General features: G+C 43.1%; 1 protein-coding gene across 8 annotated transcripts in view; it reads left to right on the plus strand.

Moving 5' to 3' along the window:
• PIP5KL1 (phosphatidylinositol-4-phosphate 5-kinase like 1) overlaps window positions 1-15,283 on the plus strand; it is a 129,542-nt gene that overhangs the window by 69,120 nt on the left and 45,139 nt on the right. For 7 of the 8 annotated variants that reach the window (XM_068249784.1, XM_068249785.1, XM_068249783.1 and 4 more), the window contains one exon: window positions 4,056-4,235. In XM_068249784.1, the coding sequence (XP_068105885.1) occupies window positions 4,056-4,235 (180 nt within the window). Of the gene's footprint in view, window positions 1-3,568; window positions 3,635-4,055; window positions 4,236-15,283 lie in introns of those variants that run through there. The other variant, XM_068249790.1, reaches the window with a different exon arrangement.

Below are 15,283 nucleotides of genomic sequence, written 5' to 3' on the forward strand. Positions count from 1 at the left end.
CTTTGCTTCCATTTTGCGTAGGAAAAAGGCGTAAAACTATGCATACAGAAGAAAGCCACAGGGACATCTTTTGGCCAAATAGTAAAATTACAAAACAAAAATCCCATTAAAAGCCTTTTTTTTCCTTTTAAAATTAACCCCTTACCTCCCCAGTAGTTACACCCAATTTTGTTTTGTAAATATATATATATATATATATATATATATATATATATTTACAAAAAATACATAAATTGTTACCTTAAGTACTGAACTTTTTTTAATATGTATGTCAAAAAGGTATATTACTGTTAGTTTTTAAGTGATGGGCTTGTAATTAGTGATGGACGCAAAACTGCAAAAAAAATGCACCTTTATTTCCAAATAAAATATGGTGTAACAAACGGGACAAATGGGCAAATAAAATACATAGGTTTTAATTATGGTAGCCTGTATTCTTTTAAAACTGAGAAATATTTTTTTTTTCAATTTTTTTCTTAATATTCCTGTAAAAATGGATTAATAATAAAATAATTCTCAGCAAAATGTACCACCCACAGAAAGCTAAATGGTGGCGGAAAAAAACAAGATATAGATAATTCCATTGTGATAAGCAGTGATAAAGTTATTGGCGAATTATTGGGTGGTGAAAGTTGCTCAGATGCATAAGGGGAAAAAGCACTGAAGGCTGAAGTGTTAAACTTGTATGAAAAGGTATAGGGGGATAGAGTGGAAACAGAGGGGGACACTGGAGCAGGCACAGGGAGCAAAGAGGTGGTACATGGGACAGAGATGGCACAGTGTTCTGACTTAACAGATTCAGGTTAAGAACAAACCTACAGTCCCTATCTCGTTTGTTAACTGGGGACTAGACTACCTGTATATTGTTAGTAGAGAGGAGATTGTGTGTAGGGTGGTATCTGGACATCAGTGTTAGTTGTGCTAGAAGGTGCTAGATTGTAAATTTAGGATGCATTCAAATACACTGCCTAGTACATCATCATTTAAAAGTACATATCTGAATATATAATACAGAGATGTAAACTACCTCAACAGCTTAGAAATAAATTGGGTTTCCTGTGCTGAAAGCTGAAATGTAATTGATTGCTGAGGATTCCTGCTGATAATTCATTGCAGGCTGGTATTAAACATATATGAGGAATTTTAATTAAGTATTGTACAGACAGATGGTGCTGGTCTCCTTCTCCAACCAACCAGGGATCCATTTTCATACAGACCTATGACTTCTGTGTGGATGGTACTGCTATGTGTATCTTGCTTTTATATATTTCACAATACAGCATCAAATGGGGAGTCATAAAGCCAAGGGATGATTATAATATTATTATTTATTGTATAGGACCAACATATTACACAGCACTGGACAATAGATAATTAGGGATACAGACAACAAGATACAAGATTATACAATGGAGATTAGGTCTTAGACCACATAGTCCAAGTCAGTCCACAGGAAGGGTATCCGATGAAGGGGATGCATGATCAAGTTGGATACACTGGGGGGGGGGGGGGGGGAGGGAGGACCTTGCCGCGGCTTACAGTGTAAAGGGGGGGGGGGGTAGGGACACACTATGCGTTGCATAATAGGTGCTCAGCAGAGCGAGGTATAGCATTGATGCGAGGATGGGGGGGGAGTTTGAGGATTTGTTTGAAGGTGTTAAAGGATTGGTAGAACCTGATGGGTGATGGAGGGGAGTTTCAGAGAGTGGAGGCAGCTCTTGAAAAGTCCTGCTGTCTCGCATGTCGGTGGGAGATGCACAGGGTGGTGAGTATTGATTATAGTTTAATGTGATGTCCATTATGAGCTTGTGGACTGTAATTAGATGATGTTGGTGTTCACACACCCTTGATTAGAAATGGGCTGAAAAATATAAACTACAGTGATTTTCTTCCTCCACCAGAATCGGAATAATGGTGGGCAGAACCGGACCTTTACAGAGGACTAATCAAGTCTGTACAGTAAACTAATAATGAATGAATCCGCACCTGGGCCAACTTTATTGTTATTATTATTATTATTTAGTATTTATATAGCGCCAACATCTTACGCAGCACTGTACAGTAGTATATATTTTCTTGTCACTTAACTGTCCCTCAGAGGGGCTCACAATCTAATCCCTACCACAGTCATATGTCTATGTATGTATCGTGTAGTGTATGTATTGTAGTCTAGGGCCAATTTAGAGGGAAGCCAATTAACTTATCTGTATGTTTTGGGGGTGTGGGAGGAAAATGGAGTGCCTAGAGGAAACCCATGCAGACATGGGGAGAACATACAAACTTATTGCAGTTGTTGACCTGGCTGGGATTTGAACCGGGGACCCAGCGCTGCAAGGCGAGAGCGTTAACCACTACGCCACCGCGTGGCTCCCCTTCTATATTTAGCCCCTTTTTGTTTGCTTTTTCTCTCTGGATATGATTTATGAAGACTAGTGCACAATAACCTAAAACAAAATTGATGCATTTGCTCAGGGCAACCAGTTAAGTTCCAGCTGTTATAGTAATCAAGGATTCTGATTTGTTGCTTGAGCCAACTGTATGAGTTTTGAAAAAACAAATGAGACCGAGAGCCCGATATGGTGTAGTATGTCAAAATAATTGGAAATAACAGTAGTTAATAATTAATATACTCACAAAATTGGGTTACCACACAGGCAACCACTAGGAAGGCAGGTGGGGAGAATTATAACCTGACCCCACTCAGGTATTAAAATGTCGCTCTCTGTATGTAGGAAAGAAAGATGGGGATGCACCCCTCCACCCAGGGTGGACTCAATCAATATAATCGTCGAACAGCAGAGGCGCCAGAAAGTGTAAAAGAATTCCTTTTGGAAAACGTTTAAAATCGGAGGGATGTGGGTGGATTCACCTCCCTTAAGCAAAGACCAGCCAATGAGCTGTTAACAAACAATAGTGTTGTTTATTGGGGATTCTCCAGGTAGTGCTTGTGGTGGTGCTTGGTGCCATGCCAGACATGGGTGTGACAGCGGAGGAGGCAGAAGTCCCAGTAGTGGAACCTGTGAGAGATTACACCGCACAGGTACCGGGAGGGACATTTACATTTGGGGGCGGCCAGGCACGCTGAAACCTATCGGGAATCGGCCTGCGGGGTATGGACAGGCAATAGATATCTCTCCAATCAGATTAGATCAGAGAGAAAGAGACAGCTGTCTCTTGGTTGATCTGCCCATACTTCGCTAGATGTATGGGTACCTTTCATTCCAACAAGTGAAAACATATTGGTTGCTCTGGGCAACAACTGCACTGTTTCTTGTATCTTTCTTGGTAAATTGTCCCCTCTACCCATAGTTGTTTTTCTTCTTCTCACTTTCACTCCATTGGATGCTCTTTCATCCACTTTATTTGCATTTGCCTCTTCCTCATCAGTTGTACTTGACAACTGACATGCCTGCTGCTCTGCCCCGTTCTCTTTGTCTGTGTCCGGCCGTTGTGCTGTGACTGCACTGATGGTGCTGTGCTGTACTCTCTGTATTTGAGGGTTGACGACACACAGCTCACATGCTCGGCATCACACCCTCCTACAAATGCTCTGACTGTGCAGGACCGTGCCTGGGTCCATTGTGACAGCCTGAGCCCCTCAGTCACTGTCACCCGGTCCATGGAGAGCACTGTGGTAATGGCAGCATCCTGATCTGTCACTCCTTGTCCATCTGTGCCCTGCGTCCTGCTCATGCCATCTGCGCCGCACATTCTTCTGTCATCTGCCAGCACTTATTGGATCCTCCAGCAGAGTTTTCATCATGTTCAGTTTGAATTGTGTTTTGTTGTTTTTGTGATTAATCTGTAATCCCGTAATTCACTGCCTCCCCTTCCCTGGCTTATTCTTTCCTTGCAGATGTGATATATGTAGACTTTATGTAAGCCTTTTGTGTAAGTTCTTGCTGATTGTGGGATTGTAAGCTGTTGTGGTCCAGGCCTTAATAACTCTTCACTGCAGTCATGTTATGAACGAATAAGTGTGTTTCTGGTTTAACGGCAGAATAACTTACACTCTATAGGAATAAATCATTAATATGTTACGTTTTGTTTTGTAGGGAGATTCCCGGGGCAGCTCCAGGAGGCGCAGACTCTTTTGGAAGCTCAGGCAGCGCTGGAAACTCCTTGGGCTTTTTGAGATTGACAAGGAGCACGAGTTTTACCCCTTGACCTGCGACCTTAAAGAGGGACTTAAAGATGCCATTCAAGACTTCATTCAAAGCGACACCCAGGCCAAGGTGAGACTTTTTTCTTGGATTTACAACTATGGAACTGATTTCTTAAAGGAGGTCTCCACCCATCGTAACATGATGGCATGGCTGGTGTTATGTGTAGCTATGAGATTGATACTCACCTCCCCAAAGGCCTTCTTGGTATCTTAGAAATTCCCAGCACTGGTGACGTCCCATGGCCACATACATGTGCACACTGCTCTACGTTGTACTTCTGGTTGCCATACTTCATCTTCAAGACACTAGACGTGTCTATGGGATTCTCACATCTCGTCACATGTTGGGATCTTCTGTAATGAGATACTGAGAAGATCTTTGAGGAGGTATGTTTCAATGTCTTTTCTGTATGAACCTTCACCTATGTCATCATATGGCGATGGCTGGAGTGCTCCTTTAAAGCCTTTATCTAGCATTTAAATAACTTTTGTTTACAAGGAAACCTTAGTGGTCACATGACTGTTGCTGGTTCTTGCAGTCCCAAAATGACTGTGTGCAGACTATGGTGGCTGCATCGTCCACAACGCTCTACTCTCCCCGTGTAGTGCCGTGTAGGGATGGCCCTGATTAGGAGAACTCATGGAGAAGCATGTGATCAGTTCGATCAGCTGATAGATTTGTAAGGTCCTGATTTGCTGTGATGACTTCCTGGTTTAACACATGATCAGGACCAGCAAATCAGAACCTTACAAATCTATCAGCTGATCAAACTGATCATATGCATCTCCATGAGTTCTTCTAAGCAGGGCCATCCTTAGTGCCATGATAGCCACACCCCTCATGCATCCTGATTAGGAGGTGTAGTGAGCAGCAATTCATCCAGACTTACCTTTCCAGAAGGCAGCTCAACCCAGTGCACTTGGTGGGGAGAATGTGCTGAAGCAGCAATAATCACATTTACAGTGGTGTGAAAAACTATTTGCCCCCTTCCTGATTTCTTATTCTTTTGCATGTTTGTCACACTTAAATGTTTCTGCTCATCAAAAACCGTTAACTATTAGTCAAAGATAACATAATTGAACACAAAATGCAGTTTTAAATGAAGGTTTTTATTATTTAGTGAGAAAAAAAACTCCAAATCTACATGGCCCTGTGTGAAAAAGTGATTTCCCCCCCTTGTTAAAAAATAACTTAACTGTGGTTTATCACACCTGAGTTCAATTTCTGTAGTCACCCCCAGGCCTGTTCACTGCCACACCTATTTCAATCAAGAAATCACTTAAATAGGAGCTATCTGACACAGAGAAGTAGACCAAAAGCACCTCAAAAGCTAGACATCATGCCAAGATCCAAAGAAATTCAGGAACAAAAGTACTGTAATTGAGATCTATCAGTCTGGTAAAGGTTATAAAGCCATTTCTAAAGCTTTGGGACTCCAGCGAACCACAGTGAGAGCCATTATCCACAAATGGCAAAAACATGGAAGAGTGATGAACCTTCCCAGGAGTGGCCGGCCGACCAAAATTACCCCAAGAGCGCAGAGAAAACTTATCCGAGAGGCTACAAAAGACCCCAGGACAACATCTAAAGAACTGCAGGCCTCACTTGCCTCAATTAAGGTCAGTGTTCACGACTCTACCATAAGAAAGAGACTGGGCAAAAACGGCCTGCATGGCAGATATCCAAGGCGCAAACCACTTTTAAGCAAAAAGAACATTAAGGCTTGTCTCAATTTTGCTAAAAAAACATCTCAATGATTGCCAAGACTTTTGAGAAAATACCTTGTGGACCGACGAGACAAAAGTTGAACTTTTTAGAAGGTGCGTGTCCCGTTACATCTGGCGTAGAAGTAACACAGCATTTCAGCAAACGAATATCATACCAAGAGTAAAATATGGTGGTGGTAGTGTGATGGTCTGGGGTTGTTTTGTTGCTTCAGGACCTGGAAGGCTTGCTGTGATAGATGGAACCATGAATTCTACTGTCTACCAAAAAATCCTGAAGGAGAATGTCCAGCCATCTGTTTGTCAACTCAAGCTGAAGCGATCTTGGGTGCTGCAGCAGGACAATGACCCAAAACACACCAGCAAATCCACCTCTGAATGGCTGAAGAAAAACAAAATGAAGACTTTGGAGTGGCCTAGTCAAAGTCCTGACCTGAATCCTATTGAGAGGTTGTGGCATGACCTTAAAAAGGCGGTTCATGCTAGAAAACCCTCAAATAAAGCTGAATTACAACAATTCTGCAAAGATGAGTGGGCCAAAATTCCCCCAGAGCGCTGTAAAAGACTCGTTGCAAGTTATCGCAAACGCTTGATTGCAGTTATTGCTGCTAAGGGTGGCCCAACCAGTTATTAGGTTCAGGGGGCAATTTCTTTTTCACACAGGGCCATGTAGGTTTTTGAGGTTTTTTTTTCTCACTAAATAATAAAAACCATCATTTAAAACTGCATTTTGTGTTCGATTATGTTATCTTTGACTAATAGTTAATGGTTTTTGATGAGCAGAAACATTTAAGTGTGACAAACATGCAAAAGAATAAGAAATAAGGAAGGGGGCAAATAGTTTTTCACACCACTGTACATGCATTTTTAATGTACAGTAAATCTTGTGTGACTAGTGGAAGGAGGAGGGAGGGATTAATTTTATTATAAAATAAGAAGACGCATAGATATTTTACAGTTGATCCGAACACTTGTAAAGCACACAATGAAAAGTCTTTATTTCACATACGATTGGAGAAGAAATTTACTGCTCTGTGTTATGTGTTTATTTACCTTAGATCAAAGTGTTTAATTACAGTAGTTCTTAGCAGCAGCTGTGAATGGACTAGGCCTGAACGATTTTAGGAAAAGATTGAATTGCACGATTTCTGTCAGAAATTGCGATTTCGATTTGATTCACGATTTTTAATACACAATGATGGATCAGCACACTGATGGTGAGTATGAGTTCCCTGCAGCCTCCAGATCCTCCTCGCCGCTGCTTTTACCTGCTCCATCCCTTCCCCCTCCTCTGCTCGTGGCCCAATGCTCAAGTAACTTCCGATTCCCTTCGGGCTCACCGCATTGGTATTGCTGCGCGGTGAGCAGGGAAGAGGCAACTAGCGAAAACTACCCTTTAAACCGTCGCTTTGACGATCCCAAGATCGTCATTACCCTGATCACGATTTTCGGTTTTAAACCGAAAATCGTTCATCTCTAGAATAGACTACAGAAGCTCTGCCAAGGCAGCTCTCCCCACACTGTAAACACTGAGGCTTAACCCTTTCAGTGCTCCTTGCAGTGAAGCCAAGTTAAAACTTCAGTAAGTTTTAGGATTTCCATAAATTGTAATGGAGACATTTTTTTTCCACAAATGTTTTCATGCTGTGACTAATGTTTTACAGAGAGAAGAAGTTCTGAAACGAGTTTAGTTCCAATTTAAAGAGAGCCCGAGGTGGGCTCAAAAAAAAAAAAAAAAAATAACTAGGCTACCTAACCCGGGGGGCTGGGCGGATCAGGTAGCCACCAAAACTGACGCTCTCCACTGCTCCTGTGGGCCGTACTGGCCCACTTTCACTTTCCTGACCTCTGGGTCACGATGCTGGAATGAGAGATTAATTCTCTCATTCACAGCATGTAGGGAGGCGGGGGAGTTCCAGGGGGCGTGGCCAGGGAGAGAGAACTGCCAGATAGCAGCTCTGAAAAGCCTGCAGGAACTAGGGTGACCATATTTTGATTTCCAAAAAAGAGGACGATCACAACAGCATGTGGGCGTTTTCATGGGTGGGGCCAAATATACAAGACCTTAGCAGTTGGCTGTCCAACTTCGCGGGCATGGAGGGCAGTTTTTTTTCCAGACCACATGGTGGAGGGCCGACCAACCACAAAATGCAATCAGATTTGCAGAAGATTTCCCCACAAAATGCAATGAGATTGGCAACAGATTTCCCCACAAATGGAATCTGATTGGCAGCATATTTCTCTACAAATGCAATGAGATTGGCAACAGATTTCCCCACAAATGCAATAAGATTGGCAGCAGATTTCCCCACAAATGCTATAAGATTGGCAGCAGATTTCCCCACAAATGCTATAAGATTGGCAGCAGATTTCCCCACTAATGCAATGAGAATTGCTCCCACAGGCCACACAGCACCAGCGTGACAGATCTTATCTGCGGTTTCTTCCTGCTCTTGGCAGCCTATGTGTCCCTCACCTCAGGAGTTATCCTGGGGTCCCCTCCATAGCAGCCGGGGACCTGGTGAGGTTGGCCAGTTCTGCAACTGCACACAGCCATGCCACCTGCGCATAATGCTCCTGGCCACACCAGGTCGCCAACTGCTACGTAGGGGACCCCAGAATAACGTCTGGGAGTAGAGGGACACATAGGCTGCAAGGGGCAGGAGGAAGCCCCAGATAAGATCTGTTTGTTTTTTATAAAAAGCCTTGATGTTTCCTTTAAATGCAATGTACCAGTGCTGCAACAAGCTGATTCATTCAGCTAATACCAGCAATGAAAGGGTTACAGGAGACAGATGTGGGCTGTGCTAGCAGGGCTTGCCTGTTCAATGCAGGGAAGACAAATGGAGAGAAGAGGTGTCGGCTTACCAATTAGAGTGTCTGTGGTGTCTGCATGGCCAGTGTCCCTGTCCCATCGGAGCTTCAAGAGCAAGGATGCTGGGACTGAGCTGAGGGGGACACTTGGCACTCTACAAGAACGCTGCAGACACGAGGCAGGATTGGACTCTTCTGGGCTGGCAGTCTCTGCCATTTCAAATGAGGATAGGTGCACCACGCTATCTCTGCTATCTCTGCATCTCTCACTGGCTGGCTGTGTCTGGAGTGGAGTGGACCCGACCCGACCTCCTCTGTCCTCCATCCTTCTCCTCCTCCAGGCCAGCGAATTCTCCAGTCCACCGCTGGGCGGAGCAGAGCAGTGCAGCAGGGATTGATTGCCATAGAGCCGTTTGGGGAGCCGAACATGAGTCAGAAGAGCCGCTTGCAGAGACAGTGTCTCTGCAAGCGGCTCTTCTGACTCGTGTTCGGCTCTCTGTCTCTGCAAGCGGCTCTTCTGACTCCTGTTTGGCTCTCTATCTCTGCAAGCGGCTCTTCTGCAGCTGGTGTTCAGCTCCTGTTCGGCTCTCTCACCGGACAATTCAAAATCCCGGCAGGACGGCCCGGACAGGTCTGAAAAAGTGGACCTGTCCGGGCAAAAGAGGACGCCTGGTCAGCCTAGCAGGAACGCCCCTAGTGGGTGTTTTGAGCAGGGAATCCCTCTCCCCCATGTTTACCTCCAAGATAGTGACAAATAATATTATTAATCTCAGGGGGCTATAGCGCCTTGGGTTCTCTTTAAGGATCTACTAAGTTTTAGACCACTGTAGAGTTAAAGTGATAAAGCAAACTTGATCTAAATTTATTTAAAAATTGCCAGCTATTAGCTGACAAAAGGTACAACCTGACCTCGTCAGACCGGACGGACCACAGCAAATGTACCTGCTACTTAAAGGGACACTTAAGCCAGAAAAAAAATGAGTTTTACTCACCTGGGGCTTCTACCAGCCCCCTGCAGTAGTCCTGTGCCCTCGCAGCCACTCACTCATCCTCTGGTCCCCCGCTGCCAGCGAGTTTCGTTTTTGCCGACAGGCCCGACAGGACTGACCACGCATAGCTTTCTCCGCATTCCCGACTGTAATTAGCGCTATTGTGGGTCGCAATGCGTACAAAAATATGCGTTGCCGCATATCTATGCGTAGGCAATGCGGCTACGCGTGGCCAGTCCTGACGTGCCTGTCAGCAAAAACGAAACTAGCTGGCAGTGGGGGACCAGAGGATGAGTGAGTGGCTGCGAGGGCACAGGACTGCTGCAGGGGGCTGGTAGAAGCCCCAGGTAAGTAAAACTCATTTTTTTTTCTGGCTTAAGTGTCCCTTTAATAGTCTAAAATAACACCGGTGGAGGCGTCCTAGGTATACACTATTTAATAGCTAAAGACTTAGGCCCAGTGCACACTAAAACCGCAAGCAGATCCACAATACGCTAGCGGTTTTGGGAGCTGATTTCAGAGTGAATCTAGGCATGTTTAGAGAGGTTTTCTACACATGCCTAGCGTTTTTGGCAGCGTTTTTGTGTAGCAGATTACACATATTATTACAGTAAAGCTGTTACTAAACAGCTTCTGTAACAAAACCGCCTGGCAAACCGCTCTGATTTAGTGTTTTTCAGAGCGGTTTGCGTTTTTCCTATACTTTACATTGAGGCGGAAACGCTTCTGCAAACCGCACATTTGCGGTTTGCTGCAAACCTCAAACCGCCAGTGTGCACCATCCCACTTTTTCTCCAACGTTTTCTCCCAGGTGATATTTCACATCTTATAAATAAAATGCCTTTTAAGCCACCAGCAAGCAAGAAAATACTCAAAATAATTTTGATAGTACTTTTTCCTCCACCTACTTTTTGGCACTTTTTTCAATTGCACAATTAGCACAACTCGAGTGCTAAAAAGTTATTTTAAAAAAGTTATTTTAGACAGAAGAAGAAAATTATCTCCTAGGAGAGAACTTTGGAGAAAATGTGAATTGGATCGGGCCTAATACAGTATGTCTTACCTCCTTAGAAGAACAAATTAAATTTATTGGAAAAGGGTTTATTTGCTCGTAGTCGGTTAGCGCTTGAATGAATGAACGCTTTTTCAATACATTTGGTTTGTTCTTCTAAGGAGGTAAGACATATTGGTCCATATCCATATCCAGTCCAGAATCAAATTCAAGATACTGTGTCTGACCTACAAATCGGTCCACAAAACCTGTCCAACCTATATTTCCGATCTTACTCAGAGGTACACACCTAGCCGCTCACTCCGCTCTTCCAATGAACTTCGCCTAACCGCCCCCCGCATCACCCAGTCCCATGCACGCCTCCAGGACTTCTCAAGAGCTGCTCCAACACTATGGAACTCCCTACCTCCACCCATTAGGGCAGCCCCCTCCTTCAACATCTTCAAGAAAGCCCTCAAAACTCACCTTTTCACTCTGGCCTACTACCCCTCACAAGTGCTCTAAACCTACAGCTGAACTCTGGTCCCCTACCGTTCGTGTCCTTACCTCTCCCTCTAGATTGTAAGCCTTTGGGCAGGGTCCTCCTCCTTTTGTGTCCTACCTGATCATACACCTCCATTACTGTGAACCCATGCTATGCATCTGAGTGAACCTAACTTGCCTAATCTCCATGCTTCCATCCAGTGACTGACTAAGCATTACCTTGTACTCATACTGTGCTGTGTGATCTGGTTTTCTATTATTCCTGTATTGTCATATTGCTGTATGTCACCCCTAAATATTGTCTGTAACCTAAATTAATGTTCAGCGCTGCGTAATATGTTGGCGATTTATAAATACAATAAATAATAATAATAATAATATCCAATTCACTTTTTCTCCTGAGTTTTCTCCTAGGAGATATTTCATCGTGTAATTCAAATCACTTTCAGCACTTTGCAATTAAAAAAATACCAAAATAAGGTGAAAAAGTACTATCAAAATTATGTTGAGTATTTTCTTGCTTGCTGGTAGTTTAAAAAATATTTTATTGTCAAGTTGTGAAAATATCACCTAGGAGAAAACTTGGGAGAAAAAGTGAATTGCATATGGGCCATAACCTCTTCTTTTTAAGTCTATAGCTACTGCATAGTATATACCTATGGTTCCTCCACCAGTATTGACAGTGAAAAACTCCAAGGAGAGTGACCAACCGGCACTTCCAGTCCTGGAATACTGAAGGGGAATGATTTTTTTTCCCCGCAGACTCTGATGGTGGTTGCAAGGTTTTGCAACCTACCTTTGTGAGTATAATCATTTGAGTATGAGTGTGAGTATAATTGTTTTTACCCTTACATTATACCTACCTATACCAGGAATATCACAACAATGGGCTGCTGGTCTCTCTCATCTTTCAGATTCTCGGTGGTCACTGGTAACCACCAAGAGTCATCATACTTCTTGCTACTTGATAGACAGGTTTTCATAGATACAGGTCTGGCTTACCACATCACTTTGGTTTTCCTATAATTTTCAGCCCAAGGGGACTAAATAAAAAAAAAAAGTAATGCAAATAACACATCATGTATCCAAAAACTTCCTCTATCACAGCGGTAAATTTTAGAAATGAATGTATGAATGACAAAATAAACACAGCGCTGTAAGGAAACAAAAACAGAAAGGAGAAGGGGTGAGGAATACCATACCAACCAAATGCCCAAAGAATAACAAAGAAATAAACAGGTGGAATAACAAATAACCAGCAGGTAAAAGTTAGGGCCTGTTTCCACTACACGCAGATTCTGCATGCAGAAAACTGACTCCAATAAATGCCTATAGGCCTGTTTCCACTGAACGTGATTTTTCTGATGCAGATTTCCCATAGGCATTCATTGGAGTCAGTTTCCTGCATACAGAATCTGCGTGTAGTGGAAACAAGCCAGTGTACTGAAACCAATGGAGGAGCAGTTAAAGAACAACTGAAGTAAGAGAGATATGGAGGCTGCCATATTTATTTCCTTTTAAAGGGATACTTAAGCCAGGGTAAAAAAATCAGTTTTACTTACCTGGGGCTTCTACCAGCCCCCTGCAGCTGTGCCGTGCCCTCGCAGTCACTCATGGATCCTCCGCTACCCCCCCCCCCCCCCCCGCCAGATAGTTTTGTTTTCGCCGACAGGATTACTGCGCTGGCCATGCGTAGCCTGCGCAAGATGCAATTGCGGACGGGAACGCGAAGAAGGATACGTGTGGCCAGCCTGTCGGTGAAAATGAAACTAGCTGGCGGCGGGGGACCAGAGGATCCGTGAGTGACTGTGAGGGCACGGGACAGCTGCAGGGGGCTGGTAGAAGTCCCAGGTAAGTAAAACTGATATTTTTTTTTACCCTGGCTTAAAGCGGAATATAACCCTGCATTTCAACTTTGCTCTAAAACATTATTTACAGTATATTATATGCAACCAGCATTTTTTTTTTACTAGACCAGCATTGGAAGGGTTACACAGAGCTTTAAAATTCCTGGAGATTTCTGCAGACGCATCAGAAGCTGGCATAGATACATTTTGTTTACATAAATGTATCTAAGTGTTGAATGTGACTCACTCTCTCTGACTGAGAAGGAGCTGGAGGACAGCCAAAGAGTGTGTAACATTTCTCAATAGATACATTTGACTAAATAGAATGTAACAATCTGAACTTCTGCATATCTCTCCACCTTTAAACCTCTGTGTTTAACCCTTCCAATGCTGGTCTACTAAAAAAATGCTTTTTGCATATAATATGCTGTAAATAATGTTTTAGAGCAAAGTTGAAATGCAGGGTTATATTCCGCTTTAAGTATCTCTTTAAGCAATACCAGTTGCCTGGCTATCCTACTGATCCTCTGCCTCCAATACTTTTAGCCATAGACCCTGAACAAGCATGCAGCAGATCAGGTGTTTCTGTCATTATTGTCAGATGTTAGCTGCATGCTTGTTTCTGGTGTTATTCAGACACTACTACAGCCAAATAGATCAGCAGGGCTGCCAGGCAACTGGTATTGTTTAAAAGGAAATAAATATGGCAGCCTCCATATTCTTCTCACTTCAGTTGTCCTTGAGAGCAGGACAGCCCCATGCAGGAGAAAGGAAGGGAGGAAGAGGGGTGTGGACATGGCTGCTGGGTGCATCCCCCTCTTTCCTTCCTTCCTTTTTGGTAAGTTACACTGGTTATAGCTTTTTTCTCCCCTCCTTTCTCCCGCACGGGGGCTCTCTTGCTCTTAAAGAGACACTGAAGTGAAAAAAAATTACGATATAATGAATTGTATGTGTAGTACAGTTAATTACTAGAACATTAGTAGCAAAGAAAAGATTCTCATTTTTATTTTCAGTTATATAGTGTTTTTTATAACATTACTTCATTCTCTAATATTTGCAGTTTACACACTACTCAGCATTCTAAATGATTTTACAGAGCAGGCCAGTGAACGTTTGAACTGTCCTCTGCAGAGAAAAAAACAAAACAGTGCCAGACACTTGAGATAACAAGCTTCAGAAGACAGAGCTCTCTGTGACTTTGAAAGTCGTGGAGTTCAATGGCTCTTTTGCATAGATAACAACTGGAGTTTCTTATCTCTTCCTGTACTGGTAACAATATTAGAAACTTATGTTTCTGCTCCTAATGTTTTATTTAGCTGTACTTCACATACAAATCATTATATCAAAAAAATGTTTTGCTTCGGTGCCTCTTTAAAGCAGGGATATCAAACCGGTCCTTCGAGGGTCGAGGTCCTCAAAATTTTTTGACACAGCTCAAATGAATTGATGGGTCTGAATCAGGAAAGGTGTAGTCCATCAGGTAGAACACATTCCTCTATTTCTTAGTCCATCCTAAACACTGGCATGGATCTGGCCCTTCAGGCCTGGAGTTGGACACCTGCGCTTTAAAGGGAACCCAAGGTGAAAGGTGATATAAGGATGTTGCCATATTTATTTCCTTTTAAAAAATACAAATTGCCTGGCAGTCCTGCTGATCCCGTATCTCTAATACTTTTAACCATAGACCCTGAATAAGCATGGAACAGATCAGGTACTCTGGATTAGCCATATGCCTGTATCAGGGTTTTGACTCAGACACTACGTAGGACAGAAGATCAACAGGACTGCCAGGCAACTGGCATTGTTTAGAAGGAAATAAATATGGCAGCTTCCATATACCTCTCACCTCCGGTGACCTTTAATGGCTCCTCCAGAAAACAGCAAGGTGGAAGCGCCCATGCAGGAAAAAAGCAGGCAGCAGAATTCTGCTTTGAAAAATAAGTAGTGTGGAAAACATACTGTGACACAGATAATATTACATTTATTTAAAGTACTCATTTGCCTTAAATGAAGTATAGTTTTATCAAAAGAAATACTTTTAATTTGTGTAGTTGCTTTGCTAGTTGAAATCATTTGCTTGTGGCTCAGGGAACGAAGTCTATGGTTTGCAGCAGTGACAAAAGATTTTGCCATTTACCCTCTTCAGCTTCCCTCTGCCTGACTTATGTATAATTATAGCAGCAAGAGTGTGGCTTTTTTGTTGAACTCTTTCTGAAATGTCAAAGTTTAGAGTGGTGACCTTTTCTTA

This window comes from Hyperolius riggenbachi, chromosome 8, assembly GCF_040937935.1.
Source record: "Hyperolius riggenbachi isolate aHypRig1 chromosome 8, aHypRig1.pri, whole genome shotgun sequence".
In the NCBI taxonomy this organism is placed as follows: domain Eukaryota; kingdom Metazoa; phylum Chordata; class Amphibia; order Anura; family Hyperoliidae; genus Hyperolius; species Hyperolius riggenbachi.